General features: G+C 39.0%; 1 protein-coding gene across 1 annotated transcript in view; it reads right to left on the bottom strand.

The window, feature by feature from the left end:
* Window positions 1-14,023, bottom strand: part of LOC111045691 (serine/threonine-protein kinase SMG1-like) — a 164,521-nt gene that overhangs the window by 97,483 nt on the left and 53,015 nt on the right. The window contains exons 25-27 of the mRNA XM_039429368.1: window positions 7,355-7,578; window positions 4,592-4,824; window positions 1,636-1,931 (exon numbers count right to left, since the gene is read on the bottom strand). Of these exons, the coding sequence (XP_039285302.1) occupies window positions 1,636-1,931; window positions 4,592-4,824; window positions 7,355-7,578 (753 nt within the window). The remainder of the gene's footprint in view (window positions 1-1,635; window positions 1,932-4,591; window positions 4,825-7,354; window positions 7,579-14,023) is intronic.

The raw sequence follows: 14,023 nt of genomic DNA, 5'->3' as shown, positions 1-14,023 counted from the left end.
TTAATCATTGGAAAATATTTTTCTTGACGGATAAAATATAATTGATTATTTTAAACAAGAATGAACAGATTACATCAGATATACCGGTATCAGCTATCCTCCTCTATAGAAGGGAATAGGAAGGCTACGCTAATCTCCTATCCTTCTCCACTGCAATTATAATTTGGACCTCACTACGTCTCCAGTTTATATTAGTATTTTTTTCTGTAATTGTAATATTATTATTCTATTTTGTTCAGTGAAACATGTTTATAAATAACGTCATTCAAGGGACCAAAGCCTATCTAAGAGGTTTCAAAATCTAAATTTTAAAGCGACAAAAATGAAAAATCTGATGTTGTGCACTCACACAACTTTCCTTGCCGTTATGAAAATTGATCAACTGACTTTTCTAAGATCTGAGCCAGCTGGTGACAGGACAATAGCGCTGCAGACACACGAAGTCTGCTATCTCTCCATAGTGAATGATTTAATAGAATCAACAGTTGCCAACAGTTTGCAATTGAATAATCTTATTTTCTCTAATTTCGAGCTTATTTTCAATTTTAGGTGAAAATGCTACTAAACATTAATTGTAGAGATTTTTATGCTCAATCTTTTCCACTTGAAATTTTTTGTTTAAATTGTATCTGAAGCCTGATAATTGAGAATCTAAAATCAAACTTTGCATAGATGGTGCAGTGCTCCTGAAATTGATCGAAATTGTTCGTGTCGGATCCTTATATTGTAAGGACCTTACGTTCCAAATTTCAAGTCATTCCGTTAATTGGGAGATGAGATATAGTGTACACATACACTCATACACACACACACACATACAGACCAATACCCAAAAACCACTTCTTGGACTCAGGGGACCTTGAAACGTATAGAAATTTAGGTACCTTAATTTTTTCCGGAAAGCAATACTTTCCTTACCTATGGTATAGGGCAAGGAAAGTAAAACATAGCTTTTATACAGAAAACACACTTTCAATTAAAGTGATTTAGAAAAATTCAAACTTTTACATAGGTCTATATAATTATAACCGTTTGTTTACGGTGCCTTCTCAGTTCACTGACAAAATTTCTTGTCGTTATATGAGAGGTTTTTGTAATTAACTTACGATAAAATCCGATGTTTCCACAATGTAAATTACTTAAAGCTTGGCGGGACCTATAAATTAATGACGTTATATCAGTGTTGATGCTATGGCCGAGGCCGCAATAACCAAATTTCACCGAATTATAGTGAGGTCCACGTTATAATGGCAGTGTTTGATTAGCAATGGTATTGCTATCCTTGTCTTATCACTCATCAAAGCGGATAGCGCTATCACTTTCTCGCTTTGCTCTGTTGCCAGATCGTCTTTTAACAATGTAGAGTAAACAATAATTCATTAACAGAATATTTCATCTTAATTATGAAAATTCATTATGAAATTATTGAAAAATATAATTTCTTGCTTAATAAAATATAATTGATTATTTTAAACAAGAATGAACAGTTGATATTCCATCAATAAACCTGTGTCAGCTACCGTCCATAGAAGGCATTGACAAGACAGAGATTCGGCAAAGTTGTTCGCCTATCTTTCTCCACTGCCATTATAACGTGGACCTCACTATAGTAATTGTGTTAAATAGATTATTTACCTCGATATCCTCTTCATCAGCAGAAGGTCGATTCTGCAACAGTATATCATAGACCTTCTGCCTTTCGACCGCCCCCTGCTCACCCTGCCAGCCCAGCAACTGTTCGACTGCCGCCTTCTCGGCCGCCCCCATCTCGGCCCCCCGCTCCAGCACGCGCCGCCCCCAGCGGTAGGCCCAGTTGGCCAGGCTGGCCCACGCCTTGCCGCCCCCAGGGCAGTGCAGCACTGACTGTCGCAACAGCCGCCCCACCAGGCTATCAGCCGCCCCCACCACTGTGTTCGGCGAGAGGTCACAATCTGTGAAACACAAAATTAAACACATCAAGGGAAAAAAGTTACTATAATAATAGAGAAAAGACATCATGGACATTGCCTTCTGCACTGAAGTTTCATGGTAGCTGTGCGAGTGATGACTGTGACTGTGAGGTGGTTGGTCAAACTGACTCATTGAAATATTTGGGTGTGATTGTTGACGAAAAGCTCACTTGGTCTCATCATATTACTAATATAAAAAGCCATCTGCTGTTAATACTGAGGAAGTTCTACTTTTTGAATAAATTTCTCCCTATGAGTGTCCTGAGGCAGCTATATTTTGCACTTGTCGATTCAAAAATCAGCTACGGTATAAATTGTTGGGGCTCCACTTACATTAGTCACTTGAAGCCCTTAATAACTATACAAAAAATCGTGCCATCAAGAAGGAAGGTAGATACGGTATGAACATTTTTTTCCATTTTTATTTCTGTACTATTCCTCTCCAATTCATTCTTTTCCTATCTTTCAGAGTCTCAGATGCTTGCCTCTCATATATCTTTGTTTTCAAGGTATTGCATATGTTTTATTTTATGTCTGGAAACTGTGGTCATGCATTGTTCAGGGATGTTCCTAGTTATCAAACTAGGAGAGTGACATCTGATTTACTAAGACTTCCTAATCGTATACCATTTGTTTCCAGAAATCGTTTGTATTTCTCGGCCCCAAGTTTTTCAACAATATTCCTCTTGAAATTAAGAAAACACAAAATCGACTTGTTTTTAAAACAAAAGTTCTTGGATGGCTTAGAGGTCTTATGCCTGACTATCTAGAGACCTTATTCAATGTGGTTTCTTAGTTAAAATACTCTGATAATGGTGGCTATGCATTGGCTAAATGAGCTGGAATTGGAAAGTGAGCATGGTTAGTGTGAATGTGTGAGTGATTGGTTGCTAATTTTTCTCTCTTTCTTCTTTTTATATTTTTCTACTTCTCTATAAATTCATAAATTATCAGATTTTCATTCCTGCTCGCAGACATAGAGTTTTGTACTCTCAGCAAGCAGTATTTTTCTATCCAAATTCACAAATTAGTCCTGGTTTAGCATGTTCGAATTCTTGTTTGATGTTATTGTTTAATAAATTAGACTTTTATGTACTTTATAGATTATTAACTTAGGCCTATTACTCTAATATTGTTAAGCTGTATTATTTTTCTCATAATTTGTAAATATTGTGAGTTGGATTGAATAAAATTTGAATTTGAAATTTGAAGATGGTATAAGAAGATATCCTATGGTTTGCATCCCAGACTTTGTATCCCAAGTTTTGTATCAAATTATGATTGTTGTGTATCAAGTTGAGATGATACTGTATCATTTTGTGTTGATACTGTATCATTTTGTGTTGATACTGTATCATTTTGTGGTGATACTGTATCATTTTGTGGTGATAACCAACCTAACCACTGTGATCGGCAATAAATCATAATCTGAAATAGTTCACGATAAATCACAATCTGTAACAGTTCAATCAATAAATCAGTATAGATTTGAAATTATCATCTCATTAATACTGTATATACCAAACACTGTCATTATAACGTGAACCCCACTATACAACACAAAGGTCTATAAGGCTGGTCACTAACCATTACAGTGAGGTCCACGTTATAATGACATTATCTGATTCACATCTGTGTTGCTATCCTTGTCTATCATTCGACAAAGCAGATACCGCTATCCTTTTCTAGCTCCGCAATGTTGCCAGATCGTTTTTCAACAATTTGAATGGTCCAATTAGTAAACAAAATATTTAATCATCATTAAGAAATGTATTATCTAATCATTGGGGAAAAAATATGATTTAATATAATTATATAGAGTAAAATATAACATTAATGAACAGTCAATATTACATCAGATATACACGTATCAGTTATCCTCTATAGATGCCAGAGAATCGGCAACGCATTTCTCCTATCTTCCTCCACTGCCATTATAACGTGGACCTCACTTCAGTCACGAACGATACGTCAGTCAGACGAACAGTCAGCACAACTGACATGAAAGAGCACACTAACACTACGATGATTCCATCAGTCAAAAAGACTTGGATAGTTAATAAGTAGAAAATAAACTATCAACAATTAAAAATTACAAAAATGAAACAAGAATAAGTTGACATCAAATAGGTCAGCGGAGAAATAAACAATAAGGAGTCTTAGACACAATAACCTAACCTCGAACTCCTACAGCGGTTTCTCGCCTACGACCCTACATCGAACAAAAAGCTTGAGTTTCATAGACTGCAGTATCGTTAATAAACATAGACAAAACTATGCCTTTATTGAGGATAATAATTGGCTCGTACATATGAATAAATTGAGTCTAATAATGTTATGTTTGAAGGGACGGATTCAAGGATCCAAAGGTTCAAAGAACCCCACACGTCAATTGGAGCTTATTGTGTTCCCAAGTACGTTAGTTAAGCTAACCAATACCTGTGTCCTTTACAATATCCAGGAGTTTTTTCCTATACTAACATCCCATTCATCACCTGGTTGCTTGCAGCCAAACAGAGCCCTTCTTCTTGCCACTGGTCTCTCACAATCCAGTGTGATATGCTTGGCAGTCTCTTCAGACTGATTGGTCTGAATAATTGGATATGAATGAATCGAGTCTAATAAAGTGAACCCTGACTTACTCAAGACATCGACCAGCGACGCATCCACTCCGCTATCACACCATTCCAGCAACGTCTCCAGTGACGTCATAGTTGTGACGTCATCACTTGCAGCCTGCTGCCACTTGGCCAGTGTTAAAAGCATGCGCGCGCACCTCTCGCGCAAGTCGCCATTCTGCTCATGCGCACAAGCCTTGCTCAGTTGCAGTGCGACCGTAGTGCATACTTGTAGTGCCGTCTCTCTCTGGCCCATACTGTCAACGAATAAAAGGAGAGAGTTGAATTTTTTTGAAAATTTTAATCATTTCCAAAATTTAGGAGTTACATTAGAAAAGTTTACTTGGGAATTCAAGTTTTCATAACGTCTAAAGTATATTACAGAACTAGGTATACTAACCGGTCCCTTTTATTGTATTTTTTCTTTAGAGCTACTTTTGATATAAATCTGTGTACCCTTTCAAATTATTTTGTCACGACATTTTTCAGCTACTAATGCCATTTTAATGACATTTTTATTTATAACCGTTGTCAGAGGCCCTGAAATTGATCAGTTGCGACCTGAAAACTCTGACACTAGACCTGAGCCAGCCAGGTCAATAGATATTATTATTATTATAACCGTTACCTCTATTTATATCTATGAGGTGATTATATGCATGTTGAAAGAAAGAGTACGGCCCGGTTGCACAAAAGCCGGTTAAATTTTAACGGTGATTAATTTCACGAGAACCAATCAGAGAAGGCTTTTTTAAAAAGACTCTGATTGTTCCTCGTGGATTTAATCACTGTTAAAATTTAACCTTTTGGCTTTTGTGCAACCGGCACTACGTCTGGAAACGCTGATACTCATAAGGTGCGTACAGATATACGCGCCGCGAACATGAGCTATTCACTTTCAATCAGCTGACTATATCTGTATTTTTACAGAAACGGTAAGATACAGATATAAAAAGCTTGGAATCAGCTGATTAAAAGTGAATTGCTCATGTTCGCGGCGCGTATATCTGTACGCACCTATAGATACAATACAAGAAATAGAGGAGACTATGCTTCACTGTATCACAGAACAGTTCTTTTTGATAAAAACCAACATATATATGGGCCTTAAATTCATTAGAAAGCTTCCTACTAATTTGAAAAATTGTGAAGATATCGATGTTTTTGAGAAGGAGTTGATGAGCTATATGATGGTTGGAGTATTCTATACCACGGAAGAGTTTGTGTGTAGAGGGTTCCTTTGTATGATTTTCTCCTCCTTTTTTATGTTACCGTATGTGTTATAAATTTTGACAATTCCTATACTCTAATTAGTCTCTGGTAAGCTTTAAAACCAACAAAATTTCAATTCATTTCTATAACCACAAAGTACAGAACAATGGAAACACGAAGATTAAGTATGTACCGGATGTTTCAAAAGGAATGACCCATCAGTTATACAGAGTGACACAGAATTAAGGGAACTTTCAAAAACGCCATAAAAGATTAGTGGGAAGGGGCAAAAATGATTTTATTCAAACTAATGTAAAGTTCAAGACTTGCCATTTGAGAATTATTAATAACATCTATTACTTGTTGACAATTACTTCTTCATGATGGCTTCCTCCTGCACGAATACACTCTTGAAATCTGTGTTGAGATTCCTGAACGATTGCTGCAATACTTCAGCTGGGATAATTTCATTTTGAATGGTCTACTATGATTCGACCACAGTTGTTATTGGTCAAGTTGTGAAAACATTTGATTTGAGATAGCTCCACAAACAGAAATTCGCAGGTGGACAGATCATGGGACCAGGAAACGCAGATGTTGCAGCGATCAATGAGGAAATGTCAACACAGATTTCAAGAGTGTATTTGTTCAGGAGGAAGCCATCTTGAAGAAGAAAATGATAAGAAATGATAGATGGTTATTAATAATTCTCAAATGGCAAGTCTTGAACTTTACATTGGTTTGAATAAAATCATTTTTGCCCTTCCCACTAATGTTTTATGGCGTTTTTAAAAGTTCCCGTTATTCTGTGTCACCATGTATTTATTTTAAAAAATAGTTCACACAAACCAATTTTACATCAAATTACTCACAGAAGTATCAAGTTTATGATGATGTATTATAAGTATTCTATGTGCCCTCCTTTTGAGGTTCGGACGACATCTAGACAGTAGCCAAATTCATCCCAGACTGTTTGCAAGATGTCTTCTCGGACTGTAGCTACTGCATCAGTTATCCTGGTTTTTAGCTCCTCAATATCAAGTGCTAATATCAAGTGGAGGAACGTAACCACAACATTTAACGTTGTTCCTCCCTTAGCACTTGATATTGCGGAGCTAAAAACCAAGATAACTGATGCAGTAGCTACAGTCCGAGAAGACAGTCATCTTGCGAGCAGTGTGGGATGAATTTGGCTACCGTCTGATGTCATCCGAGCCTCAAAAGGAGGGCACATAGAACACTTATAATACATCATCATACACATGATACTTCTGTGAGTAATTTGATGAAAACTGGTTTGTAAGCACCATTTTTAAAAATAAATATAACTGTTCAAAATTGGGTCATTCTTTTTGAAACACTCAGTACTTTATGTACAATAGAAGGCGGTCGTAACAGAGAATTAGCAACTCTGTAGTCCTATAATTTCCATTGACTTTCTAACAGGAATCTCACTATGGTATATTAATATACTATATTTATAAGTATAATAAATAATAATATTAATTAGTAGATATTATCACTGATATTAATATTGCTTACATAAATATCGAAATGTTCACAATCTAATCTTACCTGTAGTTGAGTTTGGCAACCTCATACAAGACAGCGGCCTTGTGATTGGTCCACACAATGGCTGAGTTGTCAGTCAATCCACTTATGACAGACTTGGCCAAATGATTGACGCCATTTTTCTCCTCAACGCCCACATCGGTCAATCCCACAACATCCTTCAATTGTTTCAAAAGTTGTCTGCTAGCCAAGTTCAAGTTGCCTTCTTTGCGAGCCGTCTTAGCCAACTGGAAAAGCAAAACGGACAAAATTAGGTAATTAAGGTAAAAAAAAAACGGTAAAAAATAGGTGAAACGAAAAAAAATGTAGACCTAATTGACTTGAATTGTGAGTAATTCGAATTGGGTAATCGAAAGAATTGTGGACCTAATTGAATTGAATTGTAGACCTTAGCAATACATGCATCTATAATAGCAGTCCACGTTATAATAGCAGATAGATAGTGTCACAAAGTGAATTTTTGTGACGGATGGAGAGCCGTCGTCCAGCATAAAATTAGCGAAATTATTCTATTTTAGAATAGGAATAAGGATCGTCTGCCGGATATATTTTGTTAGATTTGTAGTTGTGTTGTATATACATTATCACCATCGCCGTCAACCCCTTTAAATTAGCAGCATTCGTATCATCTAAACGATAAGCGGCTACCGAGTCGGGTCAGTATCGCTCTTCATGAAATTTCTGGAATAGAAATATTGTTTACCGGCCTGAATTAGTGTAGTAATTAGTATCAGTGTCATCATTAGCTGCACCCTTATCATCAGCACTAGTGGATTCAAACCCTGTCACATGACTAGTGGCGTGATCGTCTTTTCAGACTCCCATTGGTCAGCAAGCCCCTTTTCCCCCGGCCTCCTAACTTTCAGCGACCCGGTGTTGCTTCAAGAAGACCTGGGAGAGAAGCAGTTGTTCGGTGGTTGAGCGTGAGATCGGGTCGCGAATCTCCTCTCCTTACGACGTTACCGACACTAATTATTATTCTATCTTGTGTTAACGTAGAATATTGTAGGTCGAGTTCCGAACAACTCGGAGTTAGAATTCCCTTGTGGGTTTTTCTTTCTTGTCAGCTATTTTTTCCCGAATTCGTATCACTGGGGGTGAACGAGTTATTCTTGGTTTTGAAACCTGTAAGGGATCTCAAGTTTGTGCTACAAACAGTTGAGTGGGGAAATTTAGCTAGGCTCTTAAGCAAATTATTTTTGAGGGCTTAATTCTTAAGTCTCAACTCTGTCGCTTCACGACGTTTAAGTTTAGTGCGGGAATTTGTTTGCTATTCTCCGTATTTAATTCTGCAGTGATTCAGGTAACTGTATGTTAGGACTGGTCACTTGTGTGCATTTCCTCTTCTGTAATAAGGTAATCTCAGTTTTTTAGGGATGTATTTTCCTTATTAATTTTCATACTATAGAGTGGCCCTGTATTTTAAATTCGCTTAGCAGTTTCTGACTTGCTGTGATTCCAAGTAGGAAAAGCCCAATCCTTTTCCTAGAGAACTCAGGTGCAGCTTGGGCTCGTCCTCGTCGAAGTTTCTAGACTGCGACATCCTTTCTCTTTCTCTCTCTTAACTTTTCCTATTCTATAATCCTTCTAGCTCTCAGGTACAGCTTGAGGACTTCCTCGCCGAAGTTTCTAGACTGCGGCAACCTTTCTCTTTCTCTCTCTTAACTTTCCCTATTCTAAAATCCTTCCTGCTCTCAGGTACAGCTTGAGAACGTCCTCGCCGAAGTCCCAGACTGCGGCATCCTTTCTCTACTTTCTCTTCACTTTCCCTATTCTAAAATCCTTCCTGCTCTCAGGTGCAGCTTGAGAACGTCCTTGTCGAAGTCACAGACTGCGACGCTTCCTGCTCTCAGGTGCAGCTTGAGAACGTCCTTGTCGAAGTCACAGACTGCGACGCTTCCCACTCTCAGGTGCAGCTTGAGAACGTCCTTGTCGAAGTCACAGACTGCGACGCTTCCTGCTCTCAGGTGCAGCTTGAGAACGTCCTTGTCGAAGTCACAGACTGCGACGCTTCCCACTCTCAGGTGCAGCTTGAGAACGTCCTTGTCGAAGTCACAGACTGCGACGCTTCCTGCTCTCAGGTGCAGCTTGAGAACGTCCTTGTCGAAGTCACAGACTGCGACGCTTCCCACTCTCAGGTGCAGCTTGAGAACGTCCTTGTCGAAGTCACAGACTGCGACACGTCCTGCTCTCAGGTGCAGCTTGAGAACGTCCTTGTCGAAGTCACGGACTGCAACGCTTCCTGCTCTCCGGTACAGCTTGAGAACGTCCTCGCCGAAGTCCCCAGACTGCGACGCTTCCCACTCTCAGGTGCAGCTTGAGAACGTCCTTGTCGAAGTCACAGACTGCGACGCTTCCCACTCTCAGGTGCAGCTTGAGAACGTCCTTGTCGAAGTCACAGACTGCGACGCTTCCTGCTCTCAGGTGCAGCTTGAGAACGTCCTTGTTGAAGTCACAGACTGCAACGCCTCCTGCTCTCAGGTGCAGCTTGAGAACGTCCTTGTCGAAGTCACAGACTGCGACGCTTCCTGCTCTCAGGTGCAGCTTGAGAACGTCCTTGTCGAAGTCACAGACTGCGACGCTTCCTGCTCTCAGGTACAGCTTGAGAACGTCCTTGTTGAAGTCACAGACTGCAACGCTTCCTGCTCTCAGGTACAACTTGAGAACGTCCTTGTCGAAGTTCCCAGACTGCGACGCTTCCCGCTCTCAGGTACAGCTTGAGAACGTCCTTGTCGAAGTCACAGACTGCGACGCTTCCTGCTCTCAGGTACAGCTTGAGAACGTCCTTGTTGAAGTCACAGACTGCAACGCTTCCTGCTCTCAGGTACAGCTTGAGAACGTCCTTGTCGAAGTCCCAGACTGCGACGCTTCCTGCTCTCAGGTACAGCCTGAGAACGCCCTTGCCGAAGTTCCCATACTGCGGCATCCTCTCTCTTCCTTACTCTTAAATTTTCCTACCCTGTATAGCGCGAGATCTCAGTCACAGATTAGAGATCGTCCCAGTCGCGGTTCTCAGACCAGCGAGAAGCTTGGGAGAATCCTTGTAAACCCTTCCCTATCCTCTCATAATAGTCGACATACTGACTATTAATTTAAAAGCGTTTCGGACGATTGAGAGTGATTCCCATACCCTAAAGGGCAGTTACAGATTGGCCCTCAATTACCGGCGCGCTGTCATCAGATTAGCGCGGAAATCCTGTTTAGCAGTTTCAGAATTGCTGAAAATCCTTTCGCAGCTGCAGGCTCGCGATTCAGAAATCCGACACCCGAAACCTCATCCTTTGAGCTTTAGTTATCATAAAATTGTAATTGATATACTGTATTTAGCTAGCAGGTTCAGCTTGCTGAGAACTATATCGCGATTCACAGATCGCGAGTTATTGAACCAAACCCCACTAGTTACAGGAAGGAACAATCCTATTAACGAATCTCCATTCCCCAGGCCCGATAAAATATTCACTATACCTCAAACTCGGTATACCATATCCTGTACCTTATACCACTTACGCCTCTCCAATCATATTGATCTAATACCGGGTGCGCAGGTTCAGTCTGCACACCGACAGCCCGCAGTCTCAGATTGCGAAAACCGTAACAAAAATTCTATATCATTCCTTGTTAAACCCCATCCCGAGTTCCTCCACCTACAACCTTTATTCCGGGCTTGCAGGTACAGCTTTGCTCGCCGTCAACTCGCTGTTGGTTCAGATTGCGTACTACCTTTACAAATATAATTATTTGTGGGGATCTGATATCCGGATCCGTATCCTTGGTTAAGGTTACCTCAATTCTCCCTAACACCCAACCTGAATTCCAAGAGCCGAGGGCCGAATCGGCCAACAACGGCACGGGCTCACACTCTTCCCTTCAAATTAAATACCTCCCGCCAAAGACAGAGGGTAAAGAATCAGGACAGGGGTGAAGTGTAGGTCCAGTGTCTCCACCAGTCAATACGGTCACCGACCCCGACCCATACCCGGCTGTAGCTAGTCCGCGTCGTAGCAATACTTCGCAATTATTAGAAAACCTAGAGGGTGGAATAGGACATACTAATAATAGATAGGCTGCCTTTATTTTAACCTGGAGGGCGAAGTTAGGGCGCAGCCGGCCCTCTCTCCCACTTAACCCTCCTATACAATTCTAATGCATCTACATCACAACATAAGGAAATAATCTCTTAAATATAATAATAAGTAATATGATAGAAAAACAAAATATGTATAAATAAATCAATAATTGAAAAAGTAGTGGAGAAAGATAGGAGAACAACGTTGCCGATCCTCTGTCTTGTCAATGCCTTCTATAGACGGTAGCTGATACAGGTTTATTGTTGTAATATTAACGTTTCATTCTCTTAAAATAATCAATTATATTTTATTAAGCAAGAGATTATATTTTTCAATAATTCCATAATGAATTTTCATGATTAATATGAAATATTTTGTTACTTAATTATTAATTCTACTTTGCTAAAAGACCATCTGGCAACAGAGCAAAACGAGAAAGAGATAGCGCCATCCGCTTTGTTGAATGAAAGACAAGGATAGCAATACCATTGCTAATCAAACACTGCCATTATAACGTGGACCCCACTATAATTGGATTTAATTGTAGGTGATCGAATTAGGTAATTCGAAGTGAGTAATCAAAAAAAAATTTAGACCTACTTGAATTGAATTGTAGACCTTAGCAATATCTGAGATATTAGGAAGAAGATTAGTCACTCTTTATCTCATTTCCCATATTGAATGAATGAATAAATAAATAACCAACAATTACTCAGGCCAACATGAGATTAAAGTATAATCGAGAAGTCATTACTTATTCTACCGATTTGGAAAATTTTATAAGAAATTGTATTTCAAATTGAGTTTATACTAAGGCTGGGCGTACACCGGTTAGTCAAGACAAGACTAGTCACGTTTAGTCACAATACTTCACATTGTTGCTTATGAAGACATGTCTAATTGCAATGACTAATCAGTGTGAGTTGCGTCACAAGCAGCTATGTGAAGTATTGTGACTAAACGTGACTAGTCTTGTCTTGACCAACTGGTGTGCGCCTAGCCTTACATCACATACATAACACCGTTCAAGTTTTCAAAACTCTACTTTTTCCATTTTCAATCGAAATTGAAAGTACAATCTATTATGCATAGATAAATTTTATAGGAATTCATTGATAAGAAATGATCATTCAGAATTATTCAAATTTATTTAATCATTCAGAATTACCAACTTACAGAAAAGTACCACAGGCTCACGCCCAAAACGGTTCCAATTCTAATTTATACAACAGTCCAAATGTAGCTAGGTTATGTGTCACTTCAACATTCTTCAACAACACACTCAATTTACAATTCAAAACACACAAAAATCATTTTTAAATAAAAAAATATATTCATTCAAAAAGATCGGTTGCATTACAACCGGTTTCTAGTTCATATCTTCCTTCAATGAATTCCTTCCCTTGCAGGGAGGTTTCACCTGGCCTGAATCATTCCAGCCGTCAATAGGCCTGAAGGTGCATTTTCGTTTGTGCGTAAACTTCCGCAGTCGACGGCGAAAAGCATTCATATTGTCCAAATTTCAAGTGTGCTTGTTTGTTTGTTTTTAAAGCTTCCCAGAGACTCTAATCAGAGTATAGGAATTGTCAAAAATTTATAATACATACAGTATTACAAAAAAGAAGAAAAAAATTACACAAAGAAACCCTCTCTACACACAAACTCTTCTGTGGTATAGAATACTCCAAGCATCAAAAAACTTTTTAATTCCTTCTCAAAAACATCGACATCTTCACAATTTTTCAAGTGAGTAGGAAGCTAATAACTTTAAGGCCCAAATATGTAGGTTTCTTCTCAAAAAGAGCTGTTCTGTGATACAGTGAAGCATAGTCTCCTCTATTTCTAGTATTGTATCCATGCGAATCAGCATTTCTATTCATTGTCTTTCTTCTAACATGCATAATCACCTCATAGATATAAATAGAGGGAATGGTTATTATGCCTAATTCTTTGAAGTGGTTCCTGCAGGACTCTAAAGGCATAATACCTTTGATCGCTCTAACAGCTTTTTTTGGAGCTTGAGCACCCTCTCCAAATTCTGGCACGACCCACCCCACACAATAATGGCATAGCGGATGTGTGACACTATGAGTGAGTGGTAGACTGCCATTGTGAGTTTGGTATCATTCAATCTTCTTATTTGTCGGAGTGCAAAGACTCCAGATGCAATCCTCCCACAGAGCTGATCAGTATAGAAATCCCAAGAGAGATGCTGATCCAGAGCAACCCCTAGGAATTTCACGAAATGAGGCTGGTTAACATTTTTTTCATTTATCTGTACATTAATAAGTTGATCTATCCTGGAATTATTTCTATGTTTAAATTGTAAAAAATGGGATTTTGATTCATTAATTCCTAATTTGAGTTGAGAGAGTTACTGGGCTATGGCATTAATGTTCAAGAAAGATTCTATTTCTAACACACTTGCATCCTGAGAGCTGCAAATGTATGATGTGTCATCGGCATACATTAAAACTCTACCCTGGGATATAACTTTTGGCACATCATTTACATATAGCAAAAACAACAAAGGCCAAGTATAGAGCCCTGTGGTCCACCAGCCTTCACTGATACTCTATCCGATAAGTAATGAATTATCTTCCCT

The sequence above is a fragment of the Nilaparvata lugens genome, chromosome 5 (assembly GCF_014356525.2).
Source record: "Nilaparvata lugens isolate BPH chromosome 5, ASM1435652v1, whole genome shotgun sequence".
NCBI classification, from domain to species: Eukaryota; Metazoa; Arthropoda; class Insecta; order Hemiptera; family Delphacidae; genus Nilaparvata; species Nilaparvata lugens.
The sequence above is the reverse complement of the archived record's forward strand: the minus strand, read 5'-3'. Positions and strand labels throughout refer to the sequence as shown.